Genomic DNA, 21,817 nt, shown 5'->3' with positions numbered 1-21,817 from the left:
CGGACGCATCGATCTGGATAGCGATCGTGGATTTCCTGGCATTTTCTCGGCCCACAAAGCTCTCGATGAACGCGACGCGGAAATTCCAGTCATTCGAAGTCCAGCACTGGTTTCACAATGTTTGCAGAGTTGCATGTTCCCGAGAGTAGTCTGCTGATGTCTTGTTTTCTTTCAGCCACCCGGAGACATTTCCTTGTCGCGTTTCCCTGGCATCTGTGAAGATAAATACACAGCAGCAGAGCAATTGTGATCGTGGTGCAACATGTAGGTTAAGTGTAAACGTTTAAACGACCCACGGAAATAGCTTTCTGCTTTGAGATCAAGTTGTTGAAGCTTTGAACCTGAAGTGCCTCTTCTTTCGTGCAATTATATTTCTGACTGAATATTCGGACGAGGACGCTGAGGTTCTGAGCCTACTTGCGCAGTGCCGGATCGATCGAAGTATCCCAGACCTAAATAGCAGGGTTCTTGGGCTTCTCTTCGTCTTCTTCAGCCTCTTCTCTAGGAGCTTTCCTTGCTGTTTCTGGGATATCCTCGTCAGCAACCTTGCCTTCCTCCCATGCCTTGCGGAGGCGGTCTTTGTCTTCGTCTTTGAGGTCGTCAAAGCCATCGAGCTCATCGGCGGATGCAATTTGAGATTTCATGTTGGATATAACCTTGGCGGTCGTACAACCCCAATGGCGCCATGAGCTGCCGAACGAGTGTTAGAAAGCAATCTCTGAGTATGGTATGTAACCCACTAGCTGGTGTTGCCCCTGAAATCGACGACAAAGCCAACACGGAGCTCCCCTTTAGCGATTGAACTGCCTGTAGTAAATATTAGATGGTGAAATATATTATTACAATTAACTGTGCGCACCAGAGCAGGGTTTGGGACCTGTCAATGAAACTGTATGAACAACACACAAAGTCAACAAGGAATACGACATGCCGCACCTTTGCATTTGGCTCTGGCAGAAGTCGCGTATTCCAGGCGATAACCGCTCTTTTTATTGGTTCCCTCGTTGTTGGACATCGCTGAGAGTGTTGAATCTGAGATATTTCAAGTGTGGAAGCGAAAGGAAAGATAAGATAGGCTTCAAGCAGTTTCGGTACACATCACGTGCTATGCGTGACAAAAGCAATGAATGTATATAGGATGTTCGTAGCGACAAGATATAAAAAAAGAGAAACGGAAGAGTTGTAGTGTATGTACTTCTCGACGAGTCGTCCATTTCAGAATTACCATTTGTGCAAAATTGAAGGAGGAGATGGCAACACAAGCAAGATGTGACTTGCTGTGACTTTACTTGTGATCACACCGGAAATGTACCTTGCATCTTGCTTGTGTTGCTATCTCCTCCTTTAATTTGCACAAATGGTAATTCTGAAATGGACGACTCGTCGAGAAGTACATACACTACAACTCTTCCGTTTCTCTTTTTTATATCTTGTCGCTACGAACATCCTATATACATTCATTGCTTTTGTCACGCATAGCACGTGATGTGTACCGAAACTGCTTGAATCCTATCTTATGTTGGACTTGGAGGTTGGGAGACTCCAACTGTGTGATGACTAATCAAGGAAGTCGGAGTTTGAAGAACTTAGTGTGATCAAACACTTTGGTCGATTCGACTTGCCATTTCGCGAAGTATGTGGGTAAGTCTCGTCGCCATCGCTTCTCGTAGAAAGGATACTGACTAGGTGGGATAGACTGAACATCGGAATCCGGAGGGAAGGACGTACTGGTTTAATACTGGCACTCGCGAAAGTGTCTGGGAGAAGCCAGATGGTGCGTATCGAGGTTTTGCCTGTCCAGTCCTGCGCTAAATGTAAATTGTTTAGACTTGAAAACTCCATTTGAGGTGATTTAATATTCTGCCTTCTAGCAGTGTGCTCGTGCTTATCTGTCCCTTCAGAAAGCTCTCGGGGAGACAAAGTGGAAAGAATACTTCTCCGGAGGCAGGAAGTATTATTACAATGTATGTCCAGCGATGAAGATCCTTCTCATTAGTGTTTAATCTACTTGAACAGACAGAATCAAAAGAATCAAAATGGGATATGCCAGACGAGCTGCTCTTGCTCCTTGAAAAAGTCGAGAAGGAGAAGCAAAACAGCCAACTTGTAGTTGCCGGCTCCATTTCGTACGTCCTTAATCTATTTCCCTATACTTTCTTCCGACCGTTTAATTACAGCACACCGTCTGCTCCAAATCCTGCTATGACAGCCCCAGCGCAGCCTGATGGCACCGTAGCCCTCACAGGCTCTGGCGCGCTCCCCTTCAGCAACACAGGCGTTCTTCCCGCACGGCCGAACCTTCCGGATGACCCTACCATTCCTCACAACGGTTTTGCCACCTTTGAGGAGGGTGAGAAAGCTTTTTATGCATCTCTTGCGCAAGGCGGGCGTTGACGCGGAATGGACATGGGACCAGACTATGCGCACCATCATCACGGATCCGTTGTACAAGGCTTTGAACTCCCTAGCTGAGAAGAAAGCAACTTGGCAGAAGGTGTGTTTCCCTCGTTCACGGTATAGCATATTACTTAATTGTCGTGACATGCCCAGTACACAGATGGTCTGCGTCAGAAGGAAGAAGAAGAGCGTGAAGCACGGCTTTCGAAGCTCCGCCCAGCTATACGTAACATGCTCAAGGGCAATCCGAGCGTGTTTCATTACACTACGTTCGCTACCGCGGATAAATTATTCTCGCAGCATCCCATATGGCAGCAAGCTCGTATCGAGGCTGAGCGGAAGCTCATATTTGAGGAGTATGTTGCAGAGCTCAAGCAGCGTGAAGTGGTGTGTTCTTGTTTACTCTCCTGATCGTGAATGCAACCTCCTCACCCACACTCACATCCACAGCAAGAAACCCGTGCTGCGCGCACACGTGCAACCTCCAAAGTCGTGTCTCTTTTCAAAGAACTCGATGTGGATGTCCTCACACGTTGGCGCAAGGCTCACGAAATGGTCACGGAGTCCCCCGATTGGCAAGCTGATCCCGAGCTGCGCAAGCTCCCTACGCTAGACATCCTCCTTGCGTTCGAAGATTACTCGCGTGTCAAAGAGCGTGAGTTTGAAGAGCAGATGCGCCGCGCACAAGTTGAGAAGACACGTGAGGAGCGCAAAGCCAGAGAGGCGTTCAAGGCATTACTGCAGGACCTCGTGACGGCTGGAAAAATCAAGGCGCGCAGCAAATGGCGTCATGTTTACCCGACTTTTGCTTCTGATCAACGATACCTCAATATGCTCGGCAAGCCTGGATCGAACCCCTTGGAACTCTTCTGGGATGCTGTCGATGCACTTGACCAGAGGCTCGATGGTAAGATCGCTGTTGCTGAGGAGTGTGCCAGGCGCGGCGATGACCCCAATGCCATGGACGTAGTGAAAAGTGATAAGGAGAAAGAAACTGTGAGCGTGGTGGGCGCGCAGACGACATTCGAAGAGTTCAGGGCACGCGTAAGGAGGGACCCCGACAGCGTAGGAAAGCTCGGGGAGGATGATTTACGCGAAGTATACGACACGGTGTGTTACTTTTCTGCGTGTAGATGACGAGAGTGCTCATGAGTCTGGTAGGTTCACGATCAAGTCGTGAAGAAGCAGAATGAAGAGAAGCGCCGCGCGGAGAGGAGGCACAGGCACCTGCAAGATGATCTTCGCTACGCGATGAAGAAGCTTTCCGAGCCGCTTGACATCACGTTGTCGTATGAAGCTGTACGTCTTTTCTAGCCCTCCCTTCCCATCAAATATTAATTTAGATATCTATGCAGGCTGTCCCCTTCATCGAGAACCTCCCTGAGTACAAAGCCCTAGACGATGACGAGGGTCGACGTTTAGCCTTTTCCAAGTTTGTGAAGAGGCAAAAGGAACGATTGCGTGAGGCTCTGTCGGAGGATGGTGCTTCAACCACGAGTAGACGTCGCAAGGACCCTGAGCGCGAACGTGAGCGGGATCGTGACCGTGACCGCCGCGATGACCGTGACAGAGAGAGAGACCGCGAGCGAGATCGTGAGCGGGACAGGAGACACCACCATCGCGAGGACCATGATGGGTACCATGGGCGTGAAAAAGACGGGCATGGCGAGCGTGAGCGCGAGCGGGAAAGAGACCGTGAGCGTGACAGAGAGAGGGACCGCGAACGTGAGAGGGAGAAGGACCGTGAACGTGAGAGGGAGAGGGAGAAGGACAGGGAAAGAGACAGGGATCGCGAGCACAAACGGCATTCACGAGACGAGCGGGATGGCAGGGATGAGCGCAAGCGTAGGAAAGGTTCGAGGGAACGTGGTTATGGGCGGACTGATGCGCCTCCATACGGGGATGAGGAAGAGGCTGATCATGTAGGGGATAAACCTGAGCAGAGCAAAGAACGGAAACGGGGGTCTGATAGGGCACATAGTGAACGCGCTGAAAAACGTGCTCGTTATGATCCTGATATAGATTCTAGGGAAGAGCGCGGAGAACGATCCCGGAGGGCGGAAACGCCTGAAGAAGGGGAGATATGATACCTATACGCTAGTTTTTAATATTCACTGGCTTCAGTTTTCTTGTGTGATCATTCAGATTAGAAGACAAAATATTATGATACTGCTCGGACTAATGCTATAGATTCGAAGGCTCGGGGAACTCAATGGAGCCTATACGCAGACGAGTGTATGGATGCTTGTTCTTGATCGTCTTCTGGTAACCCTTTCTACGCTTCTTCTTGAAGACCACCTCCATTTTGCCCTTGGTATGCTCAACAACGGTAGCCTCAACCTTAACTCGACTTGGGGATATTACGGGATCACCGCGAAGGGTGTAATCCCGTGAGCCAACCTCATGTATGTCCTGCAATGCCAACACATCACCAACGCGTACGTCTTTAAGATGTGGGACTGTGAGTAAGTCCCTGGGTGCGAGGAGATATTTACGTCCTGCGAGAGATGCGACGATGTATTGCGAAGGTTGGGAGCGGATAAGAGAAAACGCGGCACAAGTGTTTTTCGGGAGCGCTGCTTGCGTCGACACCGAACATGATGCCACTAAAAATCATGTCAGAAAGCACTGTTAATATGTAAAAAATGACTGACCGCGTCTTAGATTATTTGATAGCCAATTGCGAATTTGCCAACTAGCCATGGCGAAATGAACACCAGCAGCTGTTTTCAAGTAAAGGCTGTGTGACCGCGTGACACCGTGACACGGAGAGCCGTTTTAGTCGGAGATTCAAATTAAGTCTGTTCCGAGAAATTCCTTTAACACCGACTCTGCTCGTTCCTTCTCATCCAACTCTTTCCTGTCGTGACAATGCACAGAATCGCTCTCCAGAACTCGGCGCGCAGAGCTGCCTTTGCTGCTGCTCCCAAGGTCCTGCTTTTGCCGCTTTTTCCTACTCAATTCATGCTCATACGACTTTTTATGTTCAGAATGTTGCTGCACTGGCCTCCCGGTCATATGCTACCGCAAAGCCTGGTGCGTATTCCTTTACAGCGTGTTCTGCTGTGTTTGACGTGTATTGGAACTTTCCAATGTCATTCATTACATTGCGTGTCATAAACAGCCGCGTCGGAGGTTTCTTCAATACTGGAGTCCCGTATTGCCGGTACCGCTATTAGTGGAAATGTCGAGGAGACTGGCCGTGTCTTGAGTGCGTAGTCGCGGTGGTCATTTTCAGTCTGTTGGTCTCATAGTATCCGCAGGCGTCGGTGACGGTATTGGACGTGTCTGGGGTCTCAAAAATGTCCAGGGTAAGTCGTGATTCTCGACCATTCATTCCATGCAAATGACCTTGTTCGCAGCCGAGGAGATGGTGGAATTCTCGTCCGGCGTCCGCGGCATGTGTCTCAACTTGGAAGCTGACAACGTCGGTGTCTCCATCTTCGGTAACGATCGTCTCATCAAGGAGGGCGACACCGTCAAGCGCACTGGTCAGATTGTCGATGTTCCCGTTGGCCCAGGTCTTCTTGGTCGTGTCGTTGACGCTCTCGGTAACCCAATTGATGGAAAGGGTCCCATTGAGGCTGCTGAGCGGAGGCGTGCCTCCCTTAAGGCTCCCGGTATCCTGCCCCGTCGTTCCGTCAACCAGCCTATGATGACCGGTCTTAAGCCCATTGACGCCATGGTGCCCATTGGTCGTGGTCAACGTGAGCTTATCATTGGTGACCGTCAAACCGGAAAGACTGCCGTCGCAATCGATACCATTCTCAACCAGAAGCGATGGAATGATGGCAAAGATGAGGACAAAAAGCTCTACTGTGTCTACGTCGCTGTCGGCCAGAAGCGTTCGACTGTCGCTCAGCTCGTCAAGACCCTCGAGGAAAATGACGCAATGAAATACTCTATCATTGTTGCTGCTACTGCCTCAGAGGCTGCCCCCCTGCAGTACCTTGCACCCTTCTCTGGCTGTGCCATGGGCGAGTGGTTCCGTGACAATGGCAAGCACGGTATGCTGTTATTCGCTTCTTCGGGTGAATTCGGTACTGAGAACTATGTTAGCCCTCATCATCTACGACGACTTGTCAAAGCAGGCCGTTGCTTACCGTCAGATGTCTCTCCTCCTCCGTCGCCCTCCCGGTCGTGAGGCTTACCCTGGTGACGTCTTCTACCTCCACTCCCGTCTCCTTGAGCGTGCTGCCAAGATGAGCGACAAGTTCGGTGGTGGATCTCTCACTGCGCTCCCCATCATTGAGACGCAAGGTGGTGATGTCTCCGCCTACATTCCTACTAACGTACGTCATATCTGCCCAATGTCACACATTTCTTGATCCACATCTCGCGTGTAGGTCATTTCGATCACTGACGGCCAAATCTTCTTGGAGGCTGAGCTCTTCTTCCGTGGTGTGCGTCCCGCCATTAACGTCGGTCTCTCTGTGTCTCGTGTCGGTTCTGCTGCCCAGACGTTCGTATCCTTGTGTTTTTTCGTATATCATCCTCAACCCAATTTTCTCTGCCTATAGGAAGATCATGAAGAAGTTCGCCGGTTCTCTTAAGCTGTACCTTGCTCAGTACCGTGAAGTCGCTGCCTTTGCCCAATTCGGTTCAGATCTTGATGCTTCAACACGTTTCCTCCTCTCCCGTGGTGCACGTTTGACTGAGCTCCTTAGTAAGCAAATGCGTTCGATGATCTAAAAATATGGCTGATGTCTTTTAATAGAGCAAGGGCAATATCAGCCCCTGCCCACCGAGATCCAGGTGCCCATCATCTACGCTGGTGTCAACGGTCTCGTACGTAACCTATCTTCTAAGCCTTACCTACTACTCACTAATCTCATCACGCAGCTTGACTCTATCCCCGTCGACAAAATCACTTCATGGGAAGCTGAATTCCGTTCACATCTAACTGCTACCCAAAGTGCACTCTTGGAAGAGATTGCGACTGGCAATGTTACCCCCGAGATGGAGGCTAAAATCAAGAAGGTCGTCGAGGACCACGTCTCGTCGTTTACCTCCTCATAGACTAGATATCCTTGTGTATCTAACTCGATCATTGTTATAACGGACACGCACTAAAGTCCCATCGCGAATACCATGATTATTTTCGCAGCGCGATTGTGATATTGTATATAAGTCAGCAGCATGGTGAGATACGAGGCCTGTAAAGTGGGGTACATCAAATTCGGCAGAGCTGGCAACATAGTAAAATTAAGTTCATTCTGCAACTCCTGTCTCGCTCTCATCTTCGTCGTCATAATCCTCGTTTTCGCCCATGGACTCCTTGAGCTAGATTACGTGCTCCGTCGGTATTACTGTTCTAGGAAGTACAACAAATACGCACCATTTCTAGTAGTTCATGACACTCGTTCAGGTGTGCCATGACGATACCCTGTCCTTCGGGAATATTTCCACCTACGCCCACGAATCTGCCGTCTTTCCGCATGGAGTCGATCTGGTGCAGGGCCAGTTGATACTATGAAAAATAAGCTCCCTGATACCAAAAGAATCAAGGAACCAGAAACCCACGGGGTAGAGGTCCCGAGGCGTAAACGGACCGCCAAATTTGTATACTTCGTTGAGACACTTCTTCACTGTGGAGAGTTTATTGGCCTGCATGTGATGCATGAGAATCATGATCGAGGACAGATGGGAGAAAGACACACGATGGGGATGAGTTCCTCGGATACTGGCTCGCTCGACGATAACAGACGGTAGATAAGACCATAACACCGTCTCAACAAGTACAGCAGGACCTACACATCTGTGAATAGTTGCACGTGCGCCAAGTACAGGCACCACTCACGTACTGTCCTGGTGGCCTATTACCCTCTGTATCGACAAACTTGCCATCAATACGCATCTTGTCGATCTCCTGCAGGCTCATCGAATAATTATAGAGATCTGTCTCGCGGAGACTCCATCTATGCGTGAGGACGAGATTCTCCAATTCCGCGCGCAGCTCGTTCAGGCGGTCATGAATGGGCTTGAGAGAAGACGCGACGTTCTTTGACTCATCCTGCGCTTTTATTTGCTGGAGGATGTCAAAACATTCTTCGATGAGGGAAGTGCAAAGTGCTTGGGAAGCTGGCATGGTTCCTCCTGGGCCAAGGAATTTCCCGTCGACACGTTTGCTGTGAAGGTGATAAAGAAGGAAGATGTAGTTTAGTTGATGGCGCACTCACGAGTCGATCTTACGCAGTTCCTCAGCCAGAGACTTTATTTCGGTTTTGTGTGAACCCTCTTTGGCAGCCAGTGCGACGAGTTGTCTGCGAATCGTGACGAGGCGTTCATGAATGGGAACCAGCTCTACTGAGAGCACCGACAGAGAATCTTGGAGTGATCGCATGATAACATCTTTAGAACCGCAGCACGCATTGAGCGACTTCAAAAGGATATTCGGAGATGAAGGCGCACCACATTCATTGAACTGGCGCTCCAGGAGCTTCGTCATAGCTTCGGGGTGCTTACTGCTCTCAGCATCTTGTTGTACTATGTGGCGTAGCTCGCTCAGTCTCCGTTGGAAAGGGGCTAGGTCCGATTCATTGTAGACTCCCGATTCTTCCATGTGACTGAGCAATTGCTGTGCATGACAAATAACGATCAGTACTAATCTTCATACAGCAGACGAATATCTGAGGATATGGAAGTAATGCGGTGGACAATAGCCGGCTGGATCTCCACAACACAAGGCGCATATCATCCGCAATATTAATGAAATGATAGAGGTGAAATACTGACCCTCATGGAGGCCAGCTGTGAGTACACAGCGGGGCACTCCTTCGTTCGCCCCAATGTAAGATAACACAAGGAAAGGAGGCTAAACACATCGGCCAGTGTTGTATCCACTCGATTGTTGTAAGTGGTGTTATCATCACGAACGTCGTTGAGTTTTGTGACTATCGAAGAGAAATATCCAAAATGAGATAAAATAATACTTGGAAAGAAAGAAAGAATTATAGCTACCTTGTTTAACGACGGCCTGGTAAAGGGCATTCACATCTGACGGCTTGATAAACTCGGCACGGTCCCTCTTCAGGGCAGTAAGCCGGTTTCGTATGCTGCGGTGGGTAAGGGTTCGTTGCACGCGTAGCAATAAGAGCGCGCACGAGACTTACTTGATCACGGCCTCGAGGATCGGCAGTTCTGATATAAGAGTGAGTCAGTGAAGCCCGGGATCAAAAGTAGCATCTGCCACTTGCCCTCTTGCGCGACCGGTGCGCTCATCTGTAAGATTCACTGTTCTTGCTCGTCGTCGAGTACGTTGGACACTGATTGTATTTCTTCAAGGAACAGATACGCCAGCAAACCAGCTTCGTCTCAGCTTAACCAGATTTGACCTATCATGATCGGAAAAGGCAAGTGCTTGCTTTATCGTCGATTTCATGTTTCCCACGGTGTTGTCCCATTTAAGCTGACTGTGGCTATTGGCAGTGCCCAGCAAGGTGCCCGTCAAAGTTGGTTTGCTTCCTCGTTCACCATTACCATCGTCTACACCATCTGCACATCCATCAAACACAATGGAGAAGATCAAAGAGGTTGGCAGCGATCGTTTGCGTACATTCGATCTTACTGAACATGCGCTTGTAGAAAATGAACCAGCTGCGCTTGGAGGCAGACAATGCGGTCACTCGCGCTGAAGAATCAGAAGCTAAGAACAAGAAATATGATCAACTTATCCTTGAAAAGGATCAGGAGATTACTTCGATGACCCATAAGATCTCTGTTCTTGAGGCGGAGCTTGACAAGGTAGACGCGAAACTTGCGGAAGCCAAGGCTTCACAGGACGAGGGAGAGTCGTTGAGAAGCACGAACGAGAACCTCACAAGAAAGATTGCGTTGCTGGAGGAGGAACTTGATGCTGCTGAGAAGAACGTGAAAGAAACGATGGAGAAGTACGTTGTAACCACCACCATCATCTGTTGTCAACGACTGATCACCTATTCAGGCTACGGCAAGTGGACGTCAAGGCAGAACACTTCGAACGCCAAGTTCAACGGATCGAGCAAGAGCGTGATCAATGGGAGAAGAAATTCGAGGTATCTTGATGTGCTCTATGCTGTTAGAAATGCCAACTGACACTCTTGCACAGGAAATGCAACAGAAGTACAAAGCATCCCAAGCAGAACTGGACAACATGGTCGCCAACATGGAGTCACTGTAATCTGTTTCTTCATGTCTCCTGCGCTCTCTATATAGAGCTTCGATCTCGACTATCTCATACCACAGCCTGCACAATGTGGTCACGACTTTCTACGCGACATTCTCATAATTCTTCTACCAGGAATAGTGTCTGATTATTGAACTGAATAAATTCTTGCCCCAGATCCTTTGGCTGATCTTACGATCCGGCAACTCTTTGTTCCCAGTAAGTTCCTTGTTGAAGTGTTAGGGGGTTTGCAAGTCATGATTACATAAGTTGTAAGCGTCGGCACGTGACTAGACGCGCCCGAACCCATTTCCTCATGCCCTGCGAGTCATCGACAATCCATCAGAATGACCAGGCGGCAGCTGACATTTACAAACGCGTGGACACCGCATGTTCTTCTTCAGCTCGACCTTCGGGACCACAACGCAGACACATAATTGTTTGCTACTTACCGGGTACGAGGTGGCCGTTTTTATCAACCGCGTGAAGCAATACTAGTCGGTGTCCACTGAATATTGGCCGATATGTCGCCCGCTTTGATGACAAACACTTTTGCCTTTCTCTATTCCCGCAGAATTTCATCAATACAAATGGGGCGGCTCCTAGCACACACTCTTCAAGTTGCCAGCTATCATCCGAGTTTATGGATCTTGCGTTCCTCGATTCTCAATCCCATCATGTATCGCCTGAATGCCGTATTCCCTGTGGCTTATTTGGGCTCTATACTTAGGTCTTCCTCTTGGGTCTCATTCGTCCATTTGCGGCAGTGCCTCACAGTGCTGAGATTGGCCTATCATCTCCTAGGTCGTATCTAGGACTGCGTGGACGTTCTTATTGAGGTGAAGAGCTCATGTGCTTATCTATGCATTCTTATTATCAAAGTGCATCACCCAGTTCATCGTTGTTGTCGAGATTCGGCTTTCCATTCAACTATCGTCAATGTCCTCTCCCTCAGGTGAGATACTGAACAAGCTGAATTTCATAATCTACAGTGCGTCGCCGGCCAATGGTACATATTGTATCTGCATTATAATGATATCCATATAACCAAGACTTTATTACTCCTTAAAGTTCAGCGAGACGGAATTCACGCAGTGTCGTTCGTCGGCTGTAGAGGTTGTGAGACCCAGAATCAAAATTATGCAAGATAGAAAGGAGCGCACTTGGCGTGTCGAATCCTTCTCCCTTGAACACATGCCCGAGGTGGCCACCGCATGCGGTACAGGTAATCTCTATCCTAGTCATAAACATTGACCGATCTTGATGCCTATTAACGGCACCAGGGATCGCTACGATGAACCATAAGAGAGAATATGGATTTCCCAGAATAACAAGTTACCATCAAAGAAAGCAGGCCACCCGCAGCCGCTGTTAAACTTGGTGCTGCTCTTGTATAGTGGTGTCCCACAGCCAGCACAGGAGTATACGCCTGGCGCGTCATGGTGATTGTAGTCCCCTGTGTTGGGCGCCTCTGTTCCCTTCTGACGGAGAATTCTAAACTACCTCCGACACAAAGAGTGAACATACATCTAAGGTGTAGATCGGAGAACACACCTGTTCTGGAGACAAGATGGCACGCCATTCGTCTTCAGACTTTGAGTTAGCGCCCATGATGAAGGAAGATCGATGGAAACGAGATTTGAAAGTCAGGAGAGAGGCTCTTCTGATGCTGGTGAAAGACGCAACAGACCTGTTATACCGCAGGAGACTGGCGGGGTTTGCGATCATATGGACGTGCTGGCAATATTAATGGCTGGGCAAGACGCTGACAATGACGTCAGGTGACCAGCCGAAAAGGGTCAGGAAAGTCGTTATGTAAATTATGTGTTACATCTTTGCAGCAACATCCCAGGCCTATAGGCCTAAGTTCTTGAATGAATCTACGGGGGACCAACAGAAGACTCTATCAATCACAATGGGTTGCCATAATTATCATTCGAGTACCGACAGCAAATATTGGAACGCAAGGAAGCCTGCGCGTGGACTCGGATGAGCGGACTCAGCGGAGGATACTCTGTCATCCATCTATTTCGTTCTTATCCTTTTGCCCTCCAAGTGCTGCCACTGGTGGTGCTAGGCGAAAAAGTACATGCTGCATCTTCTTCAGTTCTATCAAAGCTTTTCTATACCCAAATTGATGGACCCCATAATTATTGGCTTTGAACGGACGTCTGTCGACCGCAATCAACCAAACTGCTTTCCCAATTTAGTCCACCTCAAGTTGGATATGCGGCAGCATAAAGATGCTCCGGGTGCCATTCTCTTACATCCTCGCCGTTTTTCTCTTTTGACGAACCCTGAGTTAAGCCGGCCCCTTCCGTTGACCAACTCCCTGGTTCGATTTCCAACCCGAACGGCGTTCCTCGACTCGCTTATAACAGATCTACTTCTCTTTTTTTTTATCTCATCGTGTATAACCTACGAACACTTCTCCGTGTGCTTTCGAGCAGTAAGCTTGAGTCGTCTGTGCTATCATCTCTTTGGTGCGTACGTGTGTCCACGATGCATGTCACGTGTTCCATGTCTCCTTTGTCCCTTCGGCCTTCGCAAATGTTACAGACTGCCTCATATTTTAGTTCGAGTATTCATGGAACCCGTCCATCATGCATCATGATTGTGCAGGACCCCACAAGATAGAACTCTGCGCCATCCAGCGAGTGACAGCTAAGGATACGTTATCGTACCAGGGCAATTTGTGCTTCACCTAGTATTCCTGCATTGGGGGCCCAGTGGCTTTTCACTGTTCTCATCCGCTGCACCCAATGTGGGAAATGTGGAGGATATCAGTATCTCGTGTTAGACTCGTAACCAGTCTGACTAACAACTATGCGCCAATTTGAGCTACGGTGAGATTTTTGCACTACTCGAGCATCCGTGAATATAGCATACGGTAGGCTGGTCACAAGCTTGATCTCATGTGCCACACAGAGCTCAACGTTGCAACGTCAAAGGTCGTAAAGGGTGCCGCTCGACTATTAATTAGTCGACACACGAAAGACAAACTCCGTTGTTTGAGCTTTCTGCATTGGAGAACAATGATACCCAGAAGTAGCCATGGAACAAGGAACAGATCGTGATGCCATCATGCGGCAGGTCAGTGGCACTTTGTCCTCCTGGCAGTACAACACCCATACGTCAAAATCTCGACACACGTTACGTGGATCGGCAAGGACAATGTGCCATCTCAAATCCGATCAATCGCGATGATCGGTCGCCGCTCCTCAAGGCCTCGAGAATGTTTTCCAGCCTCGCGGAATAGAAACTGGGATTACGGCTTGTGACATTTGTGTGATACATCATTGCCGGAGTTTGAACTGATGCTGGAAGTATAGACGTAATTGCGGTACCCGCGTTTATCATCATCATGATGACCTTCTAGCCAGAGACCCACGAATGCCCGATCAATATTTGATGTATTACTTCAACGTTACTGCCGACTAGACATGTTATTGAACACGAATTACAACCATCAAATCAATCTAACTGAGACGTTGGGTTATTGGGTATCCAGTATTCAACCATACGCAGAGCCGACCCCTATCATTGTCATTAAACATCGCGGAATGACATCGGCAGTGAACATGACAAACCTCCATTCACCCCGAAGTTCAATGTTGTTCCTGTCAATTCCGAATCAAAAGACACCGCGCTTTGGTTGATATTGTAATAAACATTGATTTTGCAACTCGGGCTAGGAGATGATGCTCTACTTTGTGAGTGCGGGGATCTGACTGAGATATCAAGGAATCTGTTGAGTTCTATCATGGGCGATGATTTTAAAAACATACTGGTGGATTGATCATCATCATCATATTCTGCTTCTTCTTTGTATGCCTCTCTAGCTTTCGCTATTCGACTCAGCGATTCAAAGACCTCTTGTTCTTCTTGTTCATTGTGTACATCTACATTAAGGCCTCGGATGGTTTCGTTCGGAGGAAGATCGGTGACTAATCCAATAGATGTGAGATATGGACGAAGGGAAAGAACTTATCGCGCCAACCTGAAAGACAGTCTTTGTGTAAAATATGCTCAGTATTCTGCTATAGAATGCGTAGATGATACATACTCTCTACCACATCACACAGACTCCCCTCACAAACAGAGGCTTGTGCGGACTCCCCTGGACTTCCAAATACTGGCCAACAGTCAGTAAGGGAACTCGCACTGTCCTTCTGACATACCAAGGGTATCATCTTTTTCCGGCAGCAAACGTCTGACCAAGTCTTCTGAAGTTCTCTGTATGGCGATTCAACTGCAATTCTGATATGCCTGTTACGCGGCTGGTCAACTTACTTTGATACCCTTATAAGCCCGATATGTAACTTTACGAAAATGCTTGGCATCCGACTCGCGGACGAAAAGGTTAACAATGAACTTGCGGAAAGACTTCTTCCGCATCTGAAGCTGGTCTCTGAGTTTTACCGCTCTGTAGAAATGGGTGAGTAAAACTTTCTGGCTAGGTAAAAAAGCCTACTGGTCATATTGAAGCTTTCCAGCGGTGTAGGCTCGATTGTAGGTAGCTTTATCAGTTGCTGAGAGACGATCATTTTCCAACAAGTCGGCCAGCTCTCGCAGGGCTGTCAGCGATAATTGTAGATAAAGTTCGCCCTGTTCGTGATCTGTCCGGCCCTTCAGCTGGATGAAGGTAGCGGGCGAGTTCTCAAATTGGCTCGCAGGTCCAAAGTTCGCGGATATTCGAACTGTTGTGCTGGCCATTGGAGGGGGCATGGGATATAACTAAAAATCGATGGAAGTTGGCGCGCTGATTTCCTTGGTTATATACAAAGACTTGTGCGAGCGATTGATGATGAGTTCAAAGGGTAAAGATAACAAGCTTGGTTCCTTAGAAGGAAGATTATGCGGATATGGCAACGAGCAGCTACTATAAATCTGATGCTTGAGCTTGAGCGCTTGAGCCTTGTCGACGAGGAATCGTGTAATCCTCGAGATAGAACAATACAACAGAATATTTTTGTCATTCGGATAAAAGTTCCCTATCAGGATACTTTGCGGGTACGTATATATACTCAAGCTGGATATTATGAATTGTTGAGAGGTAACTTGGCACGGCGACTCACGATCGACAGCCCTGCCATTATATAATTAAGTAGTAAGTTGGTTCTGAAGTCCGCGATGTCCCGGGGTCCGAATTACCCATGTGGGCCCATGTTTGTTCTCTATCGCTTTGACAAGTTTTACTTTTAGTCCACTCCACAAGCAGATTTCTGAGGATGGCCTCGACCTCCGCTGCTCATTCTCATCTTGCTGAATACGAGATTTGGTGGAGGAGCCACTACCAATTCCTCACAGAAAAGGGTTATAAGTTGCGAAGTCGCTACAGTCCAGATTGGGTCCCCTCTTGGACGAACACCAACAAAGCTGACATAAATTGCGAGGATGGAATCGCGTCACCAGTAGGTGCTTCAATAATAGCAGTGTTCATAAATTACCATGCGTCCTTTAGCACTATCTTGTGTTGGATGCACGGCGCATTCAAGACGGTGCTCGCGTATCACTCAAGCGTATCGACGTATCGCGACACCCTTATGAGATAGAAATTGGTCGTTATTTCTCTACCTCCTCTCTTCGCAATGATCCAGCCAACCATTGCGTTCCAATCTACGATGTTCTGGAGGTGCCCGCCGACGATCATACTGTGATAATTGTCATGCCGTTGCTTCGAGATGCTACAGATCCTTATTTTGACACGATCGGGGAAGTTGTAGACTGCATCCAACAGCTTTTTGAGGTAAGGTCTTGCTGATTGACTGATTATGGCTCATTTCTGTCCATTTTCCTTTAAATTGAAGGGGCTGCGCTTCATGCACAGACATCATGTCGCTCACCGGTACGTATCTAAGTTGCTCTGGTGACTTGTCTCATGGCCCGGGCTTAGGGATTGCATGCAGCTAAACATCCTGATGGATGACAGAATGTTCATAGACCCATGGCATGCAAGCGACCAGTATATGTCGGAGGACTACAAACGAGTGGCAAGGCATCATGCGCGCACGAAGTCTCCTCCACGATACTACTACATAGACTTTGGTATCTCCCGCCAATATGAGGCATCCAACACCAACCCATTAGAAGAACCGATATTTGGTGGAGATAAAGATGTACCTGAGTTCAACGAAGACAACTTCAAACCTCGGAACCCTTTCCCAACCGATGTTTGGTATCTTGGGCATGCCATCCAAGAAACATTTCTCGATGTAAAGTGCAACAGTGGCTTCTCGTTTTTCATACTCTGATTTATGCAAAACAGCACTACTTAGGTGTGGAATTCTTGAACGGTCTGGTATCGGACATGATGCACTCGGATCCAGCACAACGTCCAAACATGGACGAAGTATTTTCTCGATTCCAGGTTATACGTCAAGGTTTCAGCAGCTGGAAATTACGTTCCCGGGTGACTCATGATGAAGAGAGATCTGTTTTTGATCTCCTAGCACATTGGACCCGTCGCATTCAGTACATAGTACGCAGGATTCCCCCAACGCATACCTCGCTGTCATAGAATGGACTTCTATGTAACTAGTCTGCTACAATGCACGAGTTTTCTGCCCTTGAATCCTCTAGAGTTTGAGATATCACGCTGACTTCACCCCACACCCTTGACTGCACAGCGTCAGATACTGTCCGTAAGGTGCATACCGACGTTCACTCTTATGTATCAACGCACTTACACTGGCGTCAGGTGACCAGCCGAGAATTGCAACAGATTTTACAGCTCCTGCAACGACTGTCTTCAAGGTCTGACTAGTCTAACTACGGGAGACCACATCAGCTCCGACAATCACGATAAACCTTCGTTATAATTCGAGTACTGACAGCATTGAAATGCAAGTCATTCGACTCAAGCCCGCGCGTCATGGAGTGCAATAAATGATGCGCACATACCGTGCCGAGTATGGGCGGAGGATGCTCTTTCATTCGTCTATTTCATTCCTACTGACCTTTTTGCCCTCCAAATGCTGGGACCTGACGAACATGTCCAAGCTGCATCTTTCGCAGTTGCATCAAAGCTTCCCTACACCCAAATTGTAGTCTCCCCTAGACAGCCCTTATGGTCGAAGGAAGATAGTCGTTTCTCCCAAATTGGGGGACCCCATGAGAATTGGCTCGACAGCACGATTGTTGAGCTCGAGCCACAGAACCAGTCTTTTATTAAGCCTGAAACCCGAACGGCGAAAACCGCCATTGTTTTGAGGACCGCACGACCCACATAAGGCGCAATCCACGGGACGGTCCTCAGGTGCACGGGAATGTAGATCGTTTCTGGAACTAGCTGGGTAATTATGATTTTTGTCCCATCGTTCATCCGTTGACGCATTCCTTGCACCAGACGCTTATCCCCAAATAGTAGGCCACTACGGCGATACACTCCCGACCGTGAAATGATGTACGCACCCTTGACCTTTCATTGATTTCTCATCTCTCGTCGTATCTCATGGGGCAGGAGGGCCCGCATTGCGGCACAAGCGATAGCTCGGTATTCTGAATCAGCCCTAAGAACTCAAACATGAGTTTCCTCATGTTTCCGTACGTGATTTCACGTGACCAGGTGGTCATCATCGCTCTACCTTTTGAAGCGCAATTTGCAAACATTCAAGTCCGTGCAGACGATGTTGTTGCGACTTCAGACGTGTGCACGGAGGTTGTTGTGAATTGAACAACTTTGGGTATCGATATTGTCCAGACGCTAAGACAGTCACATTTGTCTGATCTCTGACAAAGGTAAAGTAAAATCACATTTCTTCCAATTATACAAAGGCAGGGAAGATGTGTAGAATACATGTTGGTAAAGCTGACACCTCCCCACACATCATCTTCGTCCGTTTCCCTTGCCGTACCCGAAAATACGCTCTGCTGAATCAATAGCAGGTTAGCAACCCTCATTTGTCACTTGCTGTCTGTATCATTATTCAATATTCAACGTTAAAGATATTATTCAATCATCAATCGACGATAGCAGTGCCCAAGCCTGCATATAGGATCCCGCATGAAATGATAAAATGCCTTTGCACGAATGATGGATTGCAGATACAATATCAGAAATATCTTCACCACTGACTCGACCCACCTGGACCCCTACGCAAGCAGCAGCTCTTCATGGCATCCGCACCGCAATCGATGTTTTCAAGCGCACGTTCGGCTAGGCCCAATGATCAATGATCATCAATTGCTTGCTGAGCGCGCACAGGTGCCCACCAAAGGAATCCCGGAAGGAATTCGCATCTCTTGTGAGTTAGGCTCAGTTAGCTCAGCCTTCCTCTCAGATACCTCCATCTATTCACTCAACTTCGATCCAACCGGGTCAGTTTCCCGTCTTCTTTTACACTGATGCGCCTTCCGAATCTTTTGCTGATGCGAAGAATCACGTCTAAGTCATACTTCATGTGCACGGAGGCGGCAACGTCTCCGGGCATGCAACGTGAAAGAGGTTGATGTTATTCTTCTCTCGCATACTCTACGCGCTTGGGGAAGAAATCTGGCGCACAACGATCCAGTGCACCCATCATCGCAGCTCCTTCCCGTAGACTTGCGACGGTCCCCAAATTACAAGATCACCTCATCTTAAAAGGCTTTTCCGCCGAGAATATCACTATCACAGGTGATAGTGCAGGTGGAAACTTGGGTGCATAATGATTTATCAAGTTCTTCTCGTATTCATATCTCACTTTCATCTAGTTCTTGTCCTCACGTATATCATCTCGCAATCCACTCTGCCCATGCCAGGACATGTCGCACTCTTTTCCCCAGACGCTGACCTTACTGACGCCTCCTACACCTCCACACCTCTATCAGCCTACCAAGTCTGTTCTTCCCAGTATCTAGGCAATTTTCCTGCCAACCACCCTTTAGCATCAGGCATGCTAATTCCATTCACTGCAAGCTGGCCGAAGACATTGGTGATGACTGGTACAGCCGATAATGTTGCTGAGAGCTCACGGAGAATCGTGAGTGGTGTCCAAAAGGCGGGCGGGGATAGTGGATTATGCGGATTTGACGCATGCGTGGTGGATGTTTCCTCATATCTTTCCACAATCAGACGATGGGTTGGAGAGGCTTGCATTTTTTGTATACAATTGAATGAATTGTGAGCATGTGCATGTAACTTGATGCCGATTGCGCCTTCTGCTGCAAAGTAATCCATTGTGGTAGTGCATAGTGGAGGGCACTTTGAATTTCAGATTGTTGGCACCACTTCAAAGACGTTCCTACGATCTTTCAGCCCCGGTTTCCATGTCATCTATAAAGCAAGTTGGAACGCTGTGGGAAGTAGCATTCAGCGGGCAGCAAAGAGGCGGGATGCTCATGAAATTTGAATTATGTCCTTGCTTAGGTGAGTCGCATGCAAGTGGCTTATTCCACTCCGCTTGAATTTGCCGAGCTCGCCGAGGGGTACCCAGACTTTGTACCCAGACTCGTCTGGTTAGACTTGTACCAAGACCGGCCAGAACTCCGACATTCACGATGGCTCACATCAAGAACCAACATACATACAGCCTGAAAAACAGTCAGGCAGGCACTAATATTGACCTCTTCTCAGGTGACGAGGACTACTCCGGTAAGCATATCATCCTTGCTTCAGGAGTATCCCAAGCCAGCCTTAACTTAGTCATCGGTTTTCGCCCCCACGATGGCTCTAGCCAGGCGGTAATGCGCTTACTTGCCATCCGACTGCGGACAGGTCATGCTGATTAGCTTCTCGGTTCTTAGTGGATCTTCCAGCAGGATGGCGACCAGAGCGGGTGGTTCATAAAGTCTTCCCATTCCGGAAAATATCTTGGAATCGAAGGCAAGTCCAAAAATGGCACCGCGGTCGTTGTTGTATCAAACCCCTTCAAGTGGGATGTCAAAGACTCCAACGTCGGAAATACTAAAGGCATTAAGTGTGCATGTCTTTCATACTGCGCATGTCTGGTGATGAATTGGTTCTTACCACTTTTTGTTCGGCAGGATATTGGTCCCTGGTACGAAATTTGGCATAGACCTATTCTGGGGACTTTCGGCAAACCACACGAAAGTTCAGCTTTGGGAAAGTGACACTCAGATTTGGATGCCTACCGAGCGGGTCTCCATTAAGGATCAACAAACTTACATCCTCAGAAATCGTCAGGGAGGCACGGCTGTCGACCTCTCGAGTGCTGATAACTATTCCAGTAAGCATCATCCCTGCTCCAGGCAAGGGTATCGCTAACATTGCACAAATCCAGTTACCGGCTATCACCCCCACGATGGTTCCAACCAGGCGGTAATTTATCATCCCGTCGCGGACAGGCCGTATATTGACTAGCCTCTTGGTTCGCAGTGGATCTTCCAGCGTGTTGGTGACCAGAACGGCTGGTTCATCAAGTCTTCCCGCTCTGGACAATACCTCGGAATCGAAGGCAACGCCGATAACGGCACCAGGGTCGTTGCTGTTCCGTCTCCTTTCAGGTGGGATATTGAAGATTCTGATATCAAAGGCACTAAAGGCATTAGGTGTGCATGTCTTTCATACCGCGCATGTCTGGTGATGAATTGATTCTTATCGTTTTTTTTTTGTTTGGCAGGATATTGGCCCATGGTACGAATTTTAGCTTAGAGCTATCCAACAATGGAAGTCCAGCAAACCGCACGAAAATTCAGCTTTGGGGAAGTTGGCATAACCCCCATCAGATTTGGGCACCTGTCGAGCGGGCTTCCATTTAGGACCAGCACACTCAGCCTCAAAAATCGTCAGGGATGCACTAAACTGATTCAAAGGTATGTTTCTACCCCAGGCTCGTATAATGTAATACGAGCATACTTCATACAGATCCTCCCCGTCAGTACGACTATCTGCGGAGCATTCATCAGGGAATTGACGAGTCCTTGATTTTGTAGTTCCTGACTCCCTCATTAGTGGGATGAGGTCTTTGTGGAACACGAAAAAGCCCTCGTCGCTACAAGATGTGCGAGAATGCTGTACTTCCTTCCGTATATACCCGTCCTGACATTCTGCATCCACGAATGCCCGTTATCGAATACTGACTTGACGGACATGCCTGTTCTGAGCACGATTCGCATAACCTTATATATATGGCCTCTTGATACCAATCGAACCAGATCCAACTCATTGCCTGCAGACAGTCATTTCAACTACAGAATGTATCTCTTGCTATGCACTGGACAATATCCCCGTTGGGCGAGAAGTACATTCTTATTCCCCAATTCTTGGCCAACACTTCTTTTGTCATCACTTTCATGCGATTGATCTCGGTCGTTCTATACTTACCCACAATATCT

At 48.2% G+C, this 21,817-nt stretch overlaps 10 protein-coding genes across 10 annotated transcripts; 5 read left to right on the top strand and 5 right to left on the bottom strand.

Annotated features, from left to right (window-relative positions):
* Positions 1 to 191: 191 nt before the first annotated feature.
* On the bottom strand, positions 192 to 1,048 carry DFJ58DRAFT_184554 (uncharacterized protein). The gene is made up of 4 exons (XM_041379094.1): positions 937 to 1,048; positions 860 to 877; positions 741 to 807; positions 192 to 690 (listed from the first exon to the last, which is right to left on the bottom strand). Exons 1-4 carry the CDS (start codon positions 1,013 to 1,015, stop codon positions 453 to 455), a joined length of 402 nt encoding a protein of 133 aa, XP_041251031.1. The 5' UTR covers positions 1,016 to 1,048; the 3' UTR covers positions 192 to 452.
* A 563-nt stretch (positions 1,049 to 1,611) lies between these two features.
* On the top strand, positions 1,612 to 4,520 carry DFJ58DRAFT_755992 (uncharacterized protein). The gene is made up of 11 exons (XM_041388086.1): positions 1,612 to 1,641; positions 1,696 to 1,774; positions 1,828 to 1,847; positions 1,902 to 1,964; positions 2,017 to 2,126; positions 2,178 to 2,277; positions 2,360 to 2,494; positions 2,551 to 2,784; positions 2,848 to 3,507; positions 3,559 to 3,696; positions 3,753 to 4,520. The coding sequence occupies exons 1-11, from the start codon at positions 1,636 to 1,638 to the stop codon at positions 4,482 to 4,484; spliced, it is 2,277 nt and encodes a 758-aa protein (XP_041251030.1). The 5' UTR covers positions 1,612 to 1,635; the 3' UTR covers positions 4,485 to 4,520.
* On the bottom strand, positions 4,517 to 5,137 carry DFJ58DRAFT_755989 (ribosomal protein L21-like protein). Its single transcript, XM_041388085.1, has 2 exons — positions 5,052 to 5,137; positions 4,517 to 5,003 (listed from the first exon to the last, which is right to left on the bottom strand). The coding sequence occupies exons 1-2, from the start codon at positions 5,098 to 5,100 to the stop codon at positions 4,582 to 4,584; spliced, it is 471 nt and encodes a 156-aa protein (XP_041251029.1). The 5' UTR covers positions 5,101 to 5,137; the 3' UTR covers positions 4,517 to 4,581.
* Positions 5,138 to 5,220: 83 nt separating this feature from the next.
* On the top strand, positions 5,221 to 7,489 carry DFJ58DRAFT_755985 (P-loop containing nucleoside triphosphate hydrolase protein). Its single transcript, XM_041388084.1, has 10 exons — positions 5,221 to 5,328; positions 5,388 to 5,433; positions 5,522 to 5,608; positions 5,661 to 5,708; positions 5,760 to 6,404; positions 6,457 to 6,689; positions 6,744 to 6,859; positions 6,918 to 7,063; positions 7,115 to 7,185; positions 7,240 to 7,489. The coding sequence occupies exons 1-10, from the start codon at positions 5,269 to 5,271 to the stop codon at positions 7,414 to 7,416; spliced, it is 1,629 nt and encodes a 542-aa protein (XP_041251028.1). The 5' UTR covers positions 5,221 to 5,268; the 3' UTR covers positions 7,417 to 7,489.
* DFJ58DRAFT_755980 (uncharacterized protein) lies at positions 7,490 to 9,678 on the bottom strand. The gene is made up of 11 exons (XM_041388083.1): positions 9,594 to 9,678; positions 9,510 to 9,537; positions 9,358 to 9,452; positions 9,133 to 9,290; positions 8,809 to 8,974; positions 8,577 to 8,748; positions 8,198 to 8,525; positions 8,058 to 8,147; positions 7,921 to 8,004; positions 7,736 to 7,867; positions 7,490 to 7,680 (listed from the first exon to the last, which is right to left on the bottom strand). Exons 1-11 carry the CDS (start codon positions 9,616 to 9,618, stop codon positions 7,609 to 7,611), a joined length of 1,350 nt encoding a protein of 449 aa, XP_041251027.1. The 5' UTR covers positions 9,619 to 9,678; the 3' UTR covers positions 7,490 to 7,608.
* On the top strand, positions 9,598 to 10,722 carry DFJ58DRAFT_755979 (tropomyosin like-domain-containing protein). Its single transcript, XM_041388082.1, has 6 exons — positions 9,598 to 9,620; positions 9,682 to 9,749; positions 9,826 to 9,929; positions 9,982 to 10,286; positions 10,340 to 10,430; positions 10,484 to 10,722. The coding sequence occupies exons 2-6, from the start codon at positions 9,737 to 9,739 to the stop codon at positions 10,553 to 10,555; spliced, it is 585 nt and encodes a 194-aa protein (XP_041251026.1). The 5' UTR covers positions 9,598 to 9,620; positions 9,682 to 9,736; the 3' UTR covers positions 10,556 to 10,722.
* Positions 10,723 to 11,397: 675 nt separating this feature from the next.
* DFJ58DRAFT_755976 (methionine sulfoxide reductase) lies at positions 11,398 to 12,153 on the bottom strand (the record flags this gene model as incomplete). The annotated part of the gene is made up of 4 exons (XM_041388081.1): positions 11,398 to 11,648; positions 11,704 to 11,829; positions 11,880 to 12,039; positions 12,095 to 12,153. Coding segments are annotated over 4 exons (395 nt in total), but the record flags the coding sequence as incomplete, so codon positions are not given.
* A 1,781-nt stretch (positions 12,154 to 13,934) lies between these two features.
* DFJ58DRAFT_755974 (uncharacterized protein) lies at positions 13,935 to 15,486 on the bottom strand. The gene is made up of 8 exons (XM_041388080.1): positions 15,015 to 15,486; positions 14,834 to 14,966; positions 14,722 to 14,776; positions 14,607 to 14,675; positions 14,541 to 14,552; positions 14,329 to 14,487; positions 14,131 to 14,271; positions 13,935 to 14,077 (listed from the first exon to the last, which is right to left on the bottom strand). Exons 1-8 carry the CDS (start codon positions 15,266 to 15,268, stop codon positions 14,055 to 14,057), a joined length of 846 nt encoding a protein of 281 aa, XP_041251024.1. The 5' UTR covers positions 15,269 to 15,486; the 3' UTR covers positions 13,935 to 14,054.
* Positions 15,487 to 15,678: 192 nt separating this feature from the next.
* DFJ58DRAFT_755970 (uncharacterized protein) lies at positions 15,679 to 17,114 on the top strand. Its single transcript, XM_041388079.1, has 5 exons — positions 15,679 to 15,954; positions 16,005 to 16,289; positions 16,351 to 16,388; positions 16,437 to 16,755; positions 16,809 to 17,114. Exons 1-5 carry the CDS (start codon positions 15,772 to 15,774, stop codon positions 17,058 to 17,060), a joined length of 1,077 nt encoding a protein of 358 aa, XP_041251023.1. The 5' UTR covers positions 15,679 to 15,771; the 3' UTR covers positions 17,061 to 17,114.
* A 3,315-nt stretch (positions 17,115 to 20,429) lies between these two features.
* Positions 20,430 to 21,366, top strand: DFJ58DRAFT_184336 (carbohydrate-binding module family 13 protein). Its single transcript, XM_041379093.1, has 4 exons — positions 20,430 to 20,709; positions 20,764 to 20,801; positions 20,859 to 21,031; positions 21,103 to 21,366. The coding sequence occupies exons 1-4, from the start codon at positions 20,607 to 20,609 to the stop codon at positions 21,239 to 21,241; spliced, it is 453 nt and encodes a 150-aa protein (XP_041251022.1). The 5' UTR covers positions 20,430 to 20,606; the 3' UTR covers positions 21,242 to 21,366.
* Positions 21,367 to 21,817: the final 451 nt, after the last annotated feature.

This window comes from Suillus subalutaceus (assembly GCF_016647625.1).
Source record: "Suillus subalutaceus strain FC151 chromosome Unknown DFJ58scaffold_2, whole genome shotgun sequence".
Lineage (NCBI taxonomy): Eukaryota > Fungi > Basidiomycota > Agaricomycetes > Boletales > Suillaceae > Suillus > Suillus subalutaceus.
Note: the sequence above shows the minus strand (reverse complement) of the source record. Positions and strands in the feature narration are given on the sequence as shown.